Source organism: Pelodiscus sinensis, chromosome 1 (genome assembly GCF_049634645.1).
Source record: "Pelodiscus sinensis isolate JC-2024 chromosome 1, ASM4963464v1, whole genome shotgun sequence".
NCBI lineage: Eukaryota > Metazoa > Chordata > Testudines > Trionychidae > Pelodiscus > Pelodiscus sinensis.
The window spans coordinates 225,703,295-225,717,601 of record NC_134711.1 but is presented as its reverse complement, the minus strand read 5'-3'; the positions used below and the strand labels follow the sequence as shown (position 1 = coordinate 225,717,601).

Below are 14,307 nucleotides of genomic sequence, written 5' to 3'. Positions count from 1 at the left end.
ACTCATTAGCACTATTTAAGCTGTGAGTACCTGAAAACAGGTTTGTAAGTAAACAGTATCTGATTTATTTGACTGTCTAGTCTAGCTCATCACATTTTTTCAAAAATTAAAATTTATGAGGACCAGGACAACTAAAGAGCAAAACACTGCAGATACTCTGTTTGCTATCTCCAGTTAAGAAGAGTAAGTCAGCAACAAAGGCGAACATATGTCAAGTGTGCTAAACATTATTGAACAATGTCACACTCTTGTGAGTTCCACTACAGAGACAGCTGGGCAACGTAAGTTAAAGTTTTGGTTGGATACATGAATTAAGAACACAAAGCCTCTAACTGACCACCATCACCACCATTTGCTGTATGGAAACACTGAAAACTGACAATATTTCTAAATGTTCAGAAAGTGCAATTTTGGTGTATTGCATGTATTCTTATTCAGCGTTCATTTGGTGACTTTAAAGTACTATAATCACTGTAAAAAAAATATCAAAGGGGTAGTCGTGTTAGTCTATAACTTTAAAAATGAGTACAGGTTGAACTTCTAAAATCCGGGATTCTCTTGTCCAGCAACATCCGTTGTTCAGCAGGACCACAGATATTGTTGGACCAGAAAGCGCTGGCTGCCCAGTTGCTGAAGTAGGGAGCACATCCCCAGCCAAGACCCGAGCCAGGAGCACAGCCCTATTGAGGCTGGCGAGGTGGGGAGAGCAGCTCCAGCTAGGGCTAGCACAGTGAGGGAGTGCAGCCCCAGCCAGGGCTGGAGGCAGCAGGGCTGGTGGCAGTCAAGAGCACAGTTCTGGCTGGGGCTGGCAGTAGAGCGCGCAGCCCTGGTTAGGCCTGGAGTCAGTGGGGCCAGCAGCTAGGCGCACAGTGCAGGCTGGCACCATGGGGGGTTGCAGCCTCAGCCAGGGTTGGAGACAGTGGGGCCAGCCCCTGTCTGTGGCTGGCACAGTGGGGGGCGCAGCCCTGGCCAGGGCTGGCAGAGTGGGGGGCTGGAGGCAGTGACAGGCAGCCAGGAGCAGAGCCCTACACCTGGGCAGGGAGGCTTGACTTCCCTTGTCCAGCAAACTCCATGGTTCGGGACCACTCAGGTCCCAAGGGCACCCAACAAGGGAGATTCAATCTGTAGTCCTGTGCAGTGCTTCCTCCAAGCTGCACAGCTGACTGGGCAGGGCTACTTAATCACCTGTGAAGCTATGCTTCCACACAGCTTAGAGGAAATACTCATCCCGTGGCACCTTTGAGACTCACAAAAATATACCGGAACAAAGCACCAACCATGGCATGCAGGTCATTATAAAAGCAGCATATCCTCAAGCGTAGCACCAGGTTGAATGTTGGTTTCACTGCCATAGTTTAATTTCATGAGATACTGCTACTGAAACTTCAGACCCCTTGGACAGCATCCCCTATGCAACCAGCTCAATAGATACTCACATCAGTAGTAATGCCTGCAGAGCTGCTTCTTCCCATAGGCCCAAGAGATCTAATACCTCCTGTTTACTCCAAGCAGGGAAATACTTCTAAAGCATGTAACCAGCCTGGTCAGTTGCACACAGCAACAGTGCTGCAAGGTGTTCTTGCCAAGGTGGCCAATCAGAAAAGGCATTTCAGAACTATGCAGAGGAGATTAAAAAAGGAAAGTAGCCTCTAGTCTCCATGATACTTGGGCAGTAGCATTTAAAGGGAATGGGGGCATGTGGGACAGCTCCTGGAAGACTATTAAGGTTGATACAGATCATACAACATCCCTACATCTATTGCATTAACCTCAGTAGGTCAACCATGGCTCTTCAGTGTTCAGAGATTTTATTGCATTAACAAGGTGCTTACATCTATGGGAGACCAATTTAAATGTAGACACACAAATAAGCTGACATGAGGCAACCTAACTTTGTACTGCAAGGCGCAAGCATACACTGATGCAGTAAAGTTTGTCCAAATCTCTGAGGGTATGTCTACACTAGCTCGTTAGTTCGAGCTAGGTAGGCAAATGAGGGCAACCGGAGTTGCAAATGAAGCCCGGGATTTAAATATCCCGGGCTTCATTTGCATGTTCCTGGGCGCCGCCATTTTTAAATCCCCCTTAGTCCGAATTAACTGCCCGCGGCTAGACGCGGCAGTTAAACGTTAATTCGAACTAACCCCTTAGTTCGAATTAACTGTTACTCCTCATTCCACGAGGAGTAACAGTTAATTCGAACTAAGGGGTTAGTTCGAATTAACGTTTAACTGCCGCGTCTAGCCGCGGGCAGTTAATTCGGACTAAGGGGGATTTAAAAATGGTGGCGCCCAGGAACATGCAAATGAAGCCCGGGATATTTAAATCCCGGGCTTCATTTGCAACTCCGGTTGCCCTCATTTGCCTACCTAGCTCGAACTAACGAGCCAGAGTAGACATACCTGAAATAATAACTCAGGGTGTATCCAAAGAAGTGAACTATTAATGTTAAACCTAAAGATGACAAATCTAAATGTCAACATTGTTAATTTTCCTACTGATAATTTAGCAGAAATATTCAGCTAACGTAACAAATACACTCAACATATATGCATTTCATCCAGTTAGTTCTAATAGCTCCAATTAGCTATCAATATAAATTATATAATGCCATAAAAAGAATAACTGAAACATTCATAATACCTGGCTGTTTGCCCCATACCCAGCTCTCAACAATTGATTTAGCTCTACAAGTAGGTAGTGGAGTTTCCTCTTCGTCCTTCTTTTCTTTGTCATTTTGTTCTTCCTTCTTTGATCCTGCCTGGCACTCAGTACTGTCATCTAAAGAAATAAAAATGGAACCACTTAAACTGTTTTGAGAAAAAAAAATCCATCCAATTCTTTGCCCTAGAATACCTCTAACCTAGAGCCAAGAATGTCAACCTTTGTCCTCAAATTCATGGTAGTACTGTAATTAAGAAAGATTAAAGAAGAAACAAGTGCTGCTTTAGCTCCCACAGGTGCTAGGTTTCACATTTCACTAGACTACATTGTGTCTTTTTTTAAACCTAGAAATACTTAAGTCACTGTTGGCAGGGATAAGTTTAGTGTAAGACAAGAGGAGGTTGCAGGGCAGGGTGTGAAAGTGAGTCTGTACTATCCCAATGCTGCACATAATGACTATTAGGGGGATTGCAGCAGAGTTCAGGAAACCTGCCCACTTTTCTCAGGGTATCTACGAGGGGGGAGGAGCATGGTCACTTACCCTTCCACCCCCCACCCGCACCCTCCAAAGCTTGGGGGACACCAAATTAGTAGGATAACAAAACTAAGATGATCTAGTGTCCTAAGAGCTGTGTCAGGGATGTCTGGGGTACACACACCTACAGAAGTCAATGCCATTACACAGCTGTTGCAAGCAAACCTTCAGTTATTGTGTCCACATGGAGTTTTCATGGATGATGGGGTTTGGAGCAATGTTCCCTGTAAGTTGAGTGCTTGGGCAGCCACTCAGGAAAGACTATGGTTAGCAGGGACCCCTAGCTGGGGGGTGTTTCTATGGGTGGCACACATGTCTTGGTGCATATAAAATGTATTCTGCACATGGATGGAAAAAATTGAAGGGAACACTGATCTGGAGATGATAATGAGAGACAAGCAATAGCCAGGCAGGGCAGAAGCCCTTAATTGGGAGTGGCAGGACATAGCTGAGTACTCTAAAACTTATCCATTGAGTAGGAATGTGAATTTGAGAGACAGAACTGCTGCTCCAGAAACAAAGGAGGAGGAGGGAAGAGGTTAAGTACTATGCGATCATTGATGGTCAGTCAAGATTACTACAGGTTGGATCTGGCAACCTCAGTTACTACTACTCTCTGGATCTGGCAACCTCAGGACCTGACCTGTTTCCAACAAGGGGATTTGCCGAACCATGGAAGGTCCCTCCCCTAATGGCTCATACTGCCCTGATGCCCCCAGGCAAGGGCTACAGCCCATCTCTGCTGCTGCCCCAGCCCCCCAGGCTCTCTACTTGCCACCGGCTCAGCTGTTGCCAGGGCTGGCGCTCCACAGCCGCTTGGCTCAGCAGCCGGGGCTGGAGCTCCCTGGTTGCCACTGGGGCTGGTGTTTCCTGGCTGTGAAGCTCTGGCCCCATTTTGACCCCCCCCTTCCCCCCAACAGCAGCCCCTGTAGAAGCCAGGAAGCTCTGGCCCCAGCCCTCCAGCCCCGGCTACTGAGCTCCAGCCCCGGCAGCAGTCAGGGAGCTCCTCGGCTGGAGCATGGGTCAGAGCTCCCTGGCCACTGGGGCCAATACTCCCCCACTGTGCCATCCATCCCCACACCACCGACATGGGACTCGGAGCTGAGTTGCTGGTCCCCCACCACACTCCTGCCCCACCACCAGGCCTCCCCCTGTTCCTGAGCTTGAAGGTCCAGGAACATCTGTGTTCCACCAGAAAGTCCCAGTTTAGGGAGGCATAACCTGTACTATATCAAGGATAACATTTTGAGAGGTGACTACACAGACATGTTATTACTGTTGCCCAAGAAGGTATGAAAATTGAGGTAGAGCCAACAGGACGGTAAAATGCTAAGAGACCAAAGGCAGTCAGACATGTGATGACCAGGAAGCCACCTTCTTGATATATGTAGGCTTGTCTGTGTAAACCTCTGCAGTAAGAAGTCCAGCATTATCCAATATATGGATATCATCCAGAAGGCTTATTGCATTCCGTGGCATGGCTTGGTTTGGTTTAATTATGAACAGCTTAGATCAGGAGTTCCGAAACTCACTGCAATACAATCCCCTTCTGATAACAAAAAAAAAACTACAGGACCCCTGTGAGGAGGGACCAGAGCAGAAGCCTGTCCAAACCCCAGTACCCTGAAGTGGAGGAGGGAGACAACATCACACTACTCCAGAGGGACCGAAGCCGAACCTTAGCCCTGCTGCCCAGGGTTGAAACCTGCAGGCTTGCGCTTTGATCTTGGGCCTCCAGCAAATCTAACCCTGCTGACCTTATTAAAATGGTTGAGGCCCACTTTGGGGTCTTGATCCGTGGTTTAAGAACCACTGGCTTAGATTGAGAACATCAACACAAACTGGGATCCAAGGTGAAATACAACATTAACATATGGCATGGTTTGAGAGAGGACACAACAGGGGCTTGCTTTCTGTAATGACAGTGACCTGTGCATTCCACAGCACACCTGCCAGAAGCTCATAACTGGAACCCTGCGTGGATGCAAAATTAGCATCCACATCCACAAAAATGATCGGTGGATATCCATATATGCGGGTATGTGTGGATATACAGCAGGGTACTACTTATAATGGTGGGCAGTTAATGAAAGTGGATGCTTTTGTATCATCTGCAAATGTAACAGCATTAAATGTACCTTGGGGCTTGAACAGCCCACAAACGCTAGAGCAGGCAAGAAAAGCCAAGAGCCCAGTTAATGATGGAATAGACCCAGCCTTGTAATACATGCACTATTCCTCCCTTGATGAAGCTGTGGAGCCCAGACCTGTGCGAGGAGAGAAACTGGGAGGGAAGAGGAATCTTTAGCAGTAGCCTCTGTGCCCTGGGAATGAGGGTTTGTTTTTTTAAACATCATAATTCTTTTACTCTGACAAGTCATTTCTGGAAATTGAGGTCTCCTCTCTCAGGCTAACAGAGAAAAGCAGTATTCCTAAAAGGCCAAACAATCGAGGGACCAGATTGAAGGAAGCAATAACCTATAAAACTTAATGAGTAGTGCCCTCCTATTAATTCAAGAACAGGAACACAAGAAAGGAGAAGTTAGATACATTTGATTAAGAACCGAGGGTTTGCAATATTACAAAATCAGTGCTTAGGTCATGTTATCAGGATGAAAAAAAATGTGGAAAAAAGTTACCTTTTCTTAGAGGTAGTTCACCACTTTGTGCTAATTCTGTTCCAGTGTACACAATTTCGCCATCTTTCACCATTTCATTCCATAAGCCACAGAGTCCATCTCGTGTAAAAGCAAGCTGTTAAAAACAATTTTAAAAATAAGGTATGTATAGCATTCCTCACACTATCTCAAATAAAACTTTTGGAAATTCTGGTCAGCACTTCTCACAGCAAAATAAACGAAACCACAGCACACTTACAATTTAGTTGTCATACTATTAGCAGTGTCAGACTTTGTTCTACTACCCTGGTAGGTATGGCTCACTTTAGGATCATCCTACCTGAAAGAAAAGCTTCAAAAAGCATAATATTGATCAACTGACCTGCTGAGTCATGGGGGGCTGCTGAAGCATCCCACACTGCATTGTGGGTGGGAGGGCTGGTCTAATCTGTATGTGCCTGCTGAACCGTGGGTGGGAGCTGCTCCAGCCCACTGTGCAGTGTTGTGAGCCTGTCCTAGTTGCTCTGGCCAGGCTGGGCACAGGTTAACCAGTTACCAGTAAATATCACCCAGTAAAGATGATGCTTAACTGTGTAACTAGTTACCTGTATACCTCCCTAGTTTGGGGTATACTGACAAATCTAGAATGCTTTTCCAAAATAAAATTCATAGCTAAGGCCTCCTCTTGAAACTTTGTCTCTTCTCATAATTCTTCAGAATCACATTACAATTTAACCAACCAAAACATGAAAAAAAACTTATCAAGTAGGTAATGCTACAATTATTTGAAATCAATGCTTTTTTAAGCTTTTCCTTCAGGTAGGTTCATCCCAATATGGATTTCAAATAATAATCCACAAAAAGCTAGATGGGTTGAAAGTTTTTCATGAAACTAAGTAAAAAGTTTGAACTCCAATGAAGTGAAAAAGTTTGCAGTAAAAGAAGCCATATTTGTAAGCAAATGTGTTATTTCACAACAGAGGTGTCATTTTCACGTCTAATTCTCAGAAACATGAAAAATTTAAAATAGGTATATTATGGCTTGAGGTATCTGTAACAGATTAAATTGCCTTATTAGTTTCACAATATGGTTTGCCCTTCTGATGTGGCTTCATTATATTACAGTATAAAATGTGAGATGATAGTTAAAATAGGTTTACTAGTTTTTCCTAAAAGTCACTTAGTGTCAGCTGCACACTATGTTGAACTTGGGTGAAATTTACTGAATATGATGCTCATTACCAGAATTAAATTTTGACCATGACTTGATTAAAGCTTATATTCTTAGTACGTTAGAACCAGGTAACACCACAATGGACTTTACAGGGAGCTGTCTGAAAAAACAAAAACCACCAAAACAAAACAAAAAACTATCATTTTTAGCTTGGTTTATGAGATTTTAGGATTCTCTTATCTGAACACAGTTCCCCAGTTGCCCGTAACGACCCTCCCATACCAAGGAAGAGAACATGTTTGACTCGCACATCCACCTGAATGATAACTACAAATACACTGTCTCTTCTAGCTAGTATTCCACTCTATATTATTTTTGAGAAGATTAAGGTATTTTGTTGAAATAACTAAACAGGTCCTTTTTTAAAAACAAATGCAAAATTGTATCTTCTATTAAGCTCTTAAATTATTGGAGTGTTACAGTGAGGGATGTCTGCTTCTACTAAAGGTAAAGTAGACTTTACCTTTCTTTTCTTTTTTTAACGACTAAATATTTGTAAACTAAAAAAAACAAAAAAACAGTGGTAGCACTTTATAGACTAACAAAACATGTAGATGGCATCATGAGCTTTCATGTAGATTTATGTGCTTTGCAAAATGACGGGTCAAGTTTAGAATTCCTTCATACAACAGCAAGCCTGTATTTCAAAAGACTAAGTTCCACTACATTTATAGATGTTGCTTACAATCAAGATTTGTTTCCCAGATTCAGCTTCTGCTCCTCCTGTAGAACATGAAATCCAAAGTTGGTACTGAAAAACATCCTTGTCAACTCAGCCAAAAAACTGAAAATAGGCCAACTGTGTTCGGCTTTCATTATTTAAATTTTATTAGAGTCACTTCCTCGATATGCTCCATAAAGAAAAAGCTATTCTCAGAACTACATAGCCCCTTCTTTCCCTTTCAGAAAGAATAATTCTGTCTCCAGTCACTGTACATTATACAGTCAGGGTTCTTTTTTTGGGGGGCGTGTGGGGGTCGAGGTATTTATATCAAAGCTAGTATTGCATAAATAGCTTTTAGAAAGACAGCTTTTGCTATTGTTTTAGTGGCATTTAAGTTGCTATCGTGCTTCATTATATGAAAAAAATGAAGTAAACTAGTTTTTGGTTTTTTTGAGGAACAGACACATGATAGTGTGTGGCAATAAGCAAAGCAGCTGACTGAGGGGAGGACTATTGACACTGTTTTTAAACAGGTAAAATGTTTATAATAAATGTGAACAGCAGCCCACTCCTTCAATTAAACCAGAGCCATTTACCATTGGAATTCTAGTTCACTCCATGGATATTGAGCAAACATCAGCTATGTTTTGCTATTATGATACTCAAAACAAAGCCTGGTTAAGCAGTTTCTTAAAGTGGGGAATAAAACTACTAGCCTAACTTTTTTACCTTCCCCATTTAAGAATCTCAAAACATTTTATCAATAATAAATAAAGCATCTCAACATCCTTATGAGATGCATTAATCCAGTTATAACCAAGAGTATATAACCGACTTGCCCAAAGTTACAGCAAGTCAGCTGCAAAGAAAAGAACAGATATAGATCTGTACTTCAGCCACAGAACCATTCTTCTCATAATTTGCTCAGAAATGAGGATACTCAGCACAAAGGGACAAGCATTTACTCCCTTCTCTCCCAAAGATTTACTATATCCAAACATTTTCAAAGTGTCTATCCACCTGACGCTCAAGTGCTGAGACCAAGAACTGAAGTTTTGTCCAGAAACTTTTTGGTTGAAGTCTACAGAAAGAGGAGGATGCTCTTCTGAGTCGCTGTTAGTAGAAACGGCAAATGTTCTGGGAACCGACACACCAGTAATTGGTTATGTAACCTCTGGCTCTGTAACCTTGGGGACCTTAATGCTGTGCAACTATAGTTCAGATCCCCGACATAGTCAGCCCATAAGCACAAGGTTTCACTGCCCGACTCTCAGCCTTCTCATTGCTTGTACTGTGACTCCAACAGCCCTTTCACTCCTACGTTTTCCAAAATATGTCCTCTGTGTTCTTAAGACACTAAAACCATTCCCCTTTAGTTCATTACCCTCAGAAGGTATGAAAACAGCCTCCCAATCAATGTTCCCACTAATCTTTTCCATCCATACGCAGAATAATTTTTACACACACCAAGGCATTTATGAACATGAACCACTAGTTAGGGATGTAACAGTATAGTTGATTAACCAATAAGCAAAAGCTTATAGGTTAATGCTATAGACTACACGCATTTGCCCCCCATCCCCTGCCAGTCAATTTTTTAGCAGGCTGGCCAGAAACCCAGCTCAGTCCCAACTTGCACTGTGTCCTGGACCTACCCATGCTACGGCTCTGCATTTAAAGTTTATTAGAAGCAAGGCGGCCAGGCAGCCTGGCTCAGTTATAGCTTGTGTTCATTATCTAATCCACTTCACTGTTCACTGTCCTACTGCAAGGTATAGGTTACATAATGCGCACATATTTCTATATACACAAGTAGCTTCACAAACACAATCTGTACACATCTCATAATAGATATCAAGCTTTCCTAAGATATTACTGTATTATTGCACTATGAAAGTATATGAATTATGTGTTCAGTTGGTCCAAATGCTTGATTTGGGGGTTTAAACTAAAGATGTTAAAATGCGGTTAACTGACTAGTCGATGGAATTTCTGTCGACAAGTCAATAGCCACTTGTACATTTCAAAGGAGGAATGCGTAACTCCACATCCTGCTGGACCTGGGCTGCACGTGGGTGCCTGCTGCATGATGCTCGAAGCCCAGTAGGAACCCACTAGGAGCCCAGGGTCAGCGGAGGACTCCACAACTGACCCCGGGGCTCTGCGCAGGACTTCCCCCGAACTCACCTCGGGTTCTGGGGAAGTACTGCACAGAGCCCAGGATCAGCTGAGAAGTCCCCAGCTGACCCCGGCCCCTACAGCCCCTTTAAACACCACCTCCATGCATTTCAAAGGGACAGTGGAGCCCAGGGTCAGCTGGGGACTCATCAACTGATCCCAGGCTCCACACAGCATTTCCCCAGAACCCGGGATCAGCTGGGGAAATGCTGTAGGGAGCCTGGGATCATCTGGGGAGCCCCCAGATGACCCCAGGCTCCACAGCAGCTGCCCCTTTGAAATGCCACCTTGGAGGTTCAAAGTGGCAGTGCCCACACAGCTGTGCAGCTCTGCCACTTTGAAGTACCCTTTACCCCCCCTTTGCTGCCTCTAATAGAGGCATCAAGGACAGGGGGGAAATCAAATAGTGGACTAGTCAAAAAACTATCTGGTAAGCAAATGCTTATCAGATAGTCGACTAGTCTTTAACATCCTCAGTTTAAACCTGTCAAAGTTGTAGATAGTATGGAATGATTAATTTGGGGTGGGAGAGAAATCTGGTCTGCAATTCATGAAAGTGCAGAAGGGAATCTTGTTTCAAACTCTGCTGCATGAGGGTAAATTCAATTATTAATGTTTGTGAAGTTATGTAACCGCTTTGCAGCTGTCTTTGACAGCAACATCCAAGACAGGAAATAATGGCAGCCCAACATTCCTGACATGGGCTTTTAGCTTCAAATAGGGTGTAAAATCCTGCTTAATTGGTATAACCAGTTAAATATTATATGTAACTAATTAGCCAACCCACAGAGCTGGAGCAGCCCCTGCTGGTTAACCGTAAACAGTAAGCATCAGCCAGGAAGGGTGATGCTTATGGTTACCCATTCACGTCCCTCACTTCAAGCAAGGCAGATTACACCACTGTTTTCACAGTGTCACTCCATGATAGCTTCTCATTCAACTGGGTTGCAAAAGAATCACCTCAAGTTTTCCCTACCTCAATAAGATATGATTCTGCCACTCTTCACAGGAGGGCACCCAGAAGGCCCAAACTTGGATCAATTAATCTCATCTTCATTATTCACTTTTCCTGCCAGATATGTCTTGTTGAACAAACCCCACAACCACAAGCTCCACCCTCAAGTTCTACCTCTCAAGCCTCACACACCTGATTCACCAGTACCCACCAGCCAGCCCCTTTTGACTGTTCACGCAGCTGTTAAGAGCTGCTCCAACAGAGAGGGACCCAGCTGCCTGGGCAGCAAAGCCCTCCCAGTACACACCCTCTATCTAGGCCCCCCACACATGCCCTGAAATACCCCTCTGACCATGCACAGCCCCTAGCTACTCTTTTCTCTGCACCCTGAGCGATCTTTAAACTTTAACTGAATCCCCACCACCACCACACTGAGTTATATTTTTGGTTGCATCTCCCAGCTAGCCTGCTGAAGTGAGTCAGGAAACACAGATGTCACCCCTTCGCTGGACCTGACTATGTGGAGCTGGTCTCAGCCTACCAGCCCTTCCCCCCCCCCAAAAAAAAACAGAAGCCAAACTACACTTATGCCCAAACTCCTCTTCCTAACCTTGAGCCCTAAGTCCTCCTCAGCCCCACTGAGCTCTGAAGCTTAATAGCATTATTCACTTTTCCTGCCAGATATGTCTTGTTGAACAAACCCCACAACCACAAGCTCCACCCTCAAGCCCCCCACACCTGATTCACCAGTACCCACCAACCAGAAAGAAAATGGTTGTGAACCCCTGTCATGGTCATGAGGGCTGGCCAGCAGCCTGGGGACTTAGGGGTAAACTGTACCTAGCCAGGTAGCAGTCAGCCAATAGAAATGCAGGTTGTAATTTCAAACTGGGACAAAGGAATTTTTGTTTTTTTCTTCCTTTGTCTATGAGCTAGTTTGCTGTAAATACTGAGGGAGACAGACAACATGTCTCTCTCCAAGAAAAGACTCTTCACCATCTGTAAGTAGGATACAGTTTAGATAAATCCATTAGGTTTTATTGTTTTATGGTTTGGGACTGTGGATCTGATGTCTGTGCTATTTGAAATGGGTTTTCCTCTCTTTTGCAATGAAGTTTTGGCCCATGGTGGAATTCCCCATAAGTTTATTAATTGGTGGATCTTGCCATCTAGCCAATCCAACTATGCTTGTAACAGGAGTATTGTTTTGATAATAAAAAAGTTTTCTTTTCTATTAACCTGGTATTGGTTCAGTTCTGTGTCTTGGAAAATCTTTCTGTGGGAGCTGCATGCCTCTGACTAGGGGATTGCAGCCATAGCCTGCAATTTGTATTTTCTCTTTTTTTTTTTTCCAAGCTCTTTGAGGAAAAGAGCCTGGGATGCCCTGGGGTTGGTTTCAAGTGTCCACCCCTGTTTGTGGGTTCAAAAGCACTTGATGGTGGGAGTGGATTTTTATCCCCAAAATCTAGGTTTTTCAGATGGGGGGGGGGTTTAATACCAAAGCAGGTTTTGGGGTACTTTTGCGGGCCCTAACTTCTGCATTCATTGTGCGAGAGTGGAGAATCAGCCTTGACAACCACTACCTAAAAGATATGGTGATGATTAAATCCGTGCTGATTAAGAACAAATCACATCAAGTTGAGAAGTGCTCAAGAGGGGGCACACAAAGGTACAAGCCACAGCATTGCAGCAGGGAGCTAACAGCTCCTCTGGCACTGGGGCCACAGAACATGTACCTCCAAAAGCTGTTGTTTTTAATTACCCTGAATGAAGGCAGCCTTACAGCCTCCTTTGACAGAATAAAAGCCTTGTGGATAGGGGAAGCATAGATGTTACCAGACTATTTGTTGTTTTTTTAAGTTTATTTAATCTTTAGTAAGTTTTGATATTCTCTCATAAGTAGGATCATTATTTTTCCTAAGGGAGAGTGGTTGGGGGGGAGGGGATGAACTAGGGATGTTAAATATTGGGTAATTGAATAGTTGAGTCATCTTGTGAATTTGTATTTGTTACTTGACTATTCTACAGTCCCCGGGGGTTGGGCCGGCAGCCAGTGCTCTCCAGCCCCACTCCAGAGGAGCCCCCTGCCACTCCGCACTGCTGCCACTGTATCAGAGGCAGCAGCATGGGGTGCCAGGTGGGAACTGGTCTGCGAGGGAGCCAGTTAAAAAACCAGCTCCCCTCGCAGACCACCTGCCTCAGATACAGAGGCAATACTGTGGAGTGGGCAACACCCTCTGTGCGGGGGGGGGGGGGGGAATCTGAGCTCCCGGACCCGGCATGAGCCAAAACTGAGCCAGGCTGCCTGCCTGCCCACCCACCTGTCTCCTAATACACTGTAAATGCAGAGATGCAGCAGGGGTTGGTCCCAGACCCAGCGCAAGCCAGGACTGAGCTAGGCTGCTGGCCAGCCGGCTAAAAAATTTACTGGTACAGTGGGGCGAGGGAGGGGGAGAAGAGAAGAATGATTGTAGGTTACAGCATTAACCAATACGTTTTTGCTTATTAATTAATCAACTACACTATTACATCCCTAGATTGGGCTTGATGACTTCCTGAGGTCTCTTCCAACCCTATGATTCTACAACAATGCGGGCTGCCAGTCCAAGCCCCCTTTCTCCCTCTCCCCCCTCCCCTCCCGCCATTGAGGCCAGCTCAAGACCCCCTACCATCCATCCATCCACACTGGGCAGGGATGACCCAAGTCACTCTCCTGAGCCCTCCCTTCCACACAGGACTAGCACTGCCATTTACCCTAATCCTCCTGATCCCCGCCCCCATAAACACAGGTTCCTCCATGCCCCACTAATGGTCACTCCCCATCTTTTTGGTAAAACTTTGCATTTGTCTAGTTTGTTCTTGCCAGCTAATGAGTTAGCAAGAGCAAATGAGACAAATGTAGAGTTTTGCCAAAAGTGTCAGGATGGCCAGGACAGGATTTAAAAAAGGGACCATCCCAAAGAAAATCGGACTATTGGTCACCCTACTCATAAGCAAACTAGGGGAATCTAACCTATTATAAGGCGGGTACGCAAGTGGTCGGAAAATTGTACTCAGTAGCTATTGATTGAAGTCCTACAGGGATCTGCCATAGGTCCAGTTCTATTGAATATCTTCTTAGATAATAGCGAAGAGGAGTACACAAACTTAGATTATATTAAGCTAGCAGGGATTGCAAGAGCTTTGGAGGATATAAGAATTCAAAATTATCTGAATCAATAGGATGAAATTCAATATGGACAATATGCAATTCAATATGGACTCTACTTAGGAAGGGAAGTAACAATCAATTGCAGTGACACAAAATGGAAAATGAATGCCTCAAGAGGAGCACTTCTGAAAAGCATCTACAGGTTATAAGAACCACAAACTAAAACTGAAGTAATACTGTTACAAAAAAAATACACCTAATCACTCTGGAATGTACTAGCAGGAATGTTGTAAAACAGACATGAGAAG

The 14,307-nt window shown here is 44.4% G+C and overlaps 1 protein-coding gene across 5 annotated transcripts in view; it reads right to left on the bottom strand.

The window, feature by feature from the left end:
- The window catches only part of HERC2 (HECT and RLD domain containing E3 ubiquitin protein ligase 2), a 201,837-nt gene that overhangs the window by 177,598 nt on the left and 9,932 nt on the right, over nucleotides 1-14,307 (bottom strand). For all 5 annotated transcript variants that reach the window (XM_075916267.1, XM_075916303.1, XM_075916286.1 and 2 more), the window contains exons 3-4: nucleotides 5,839-5,953; nucleotides 2,644-2,781 (exon numbers count right to left, since the gene is read on the bottom strand). In XM_075916267.1, coding sequence (XP_075772382.1) covers nucleotides 2,644-2,781; nucleotides 5,839-5,953 — 253 coding nt within the window. The remainder of the gene's footprint in view (nucleotides 1-2,643; nucleotides 2,782-5,838; nucleotides 5,954-14,307) is intronic.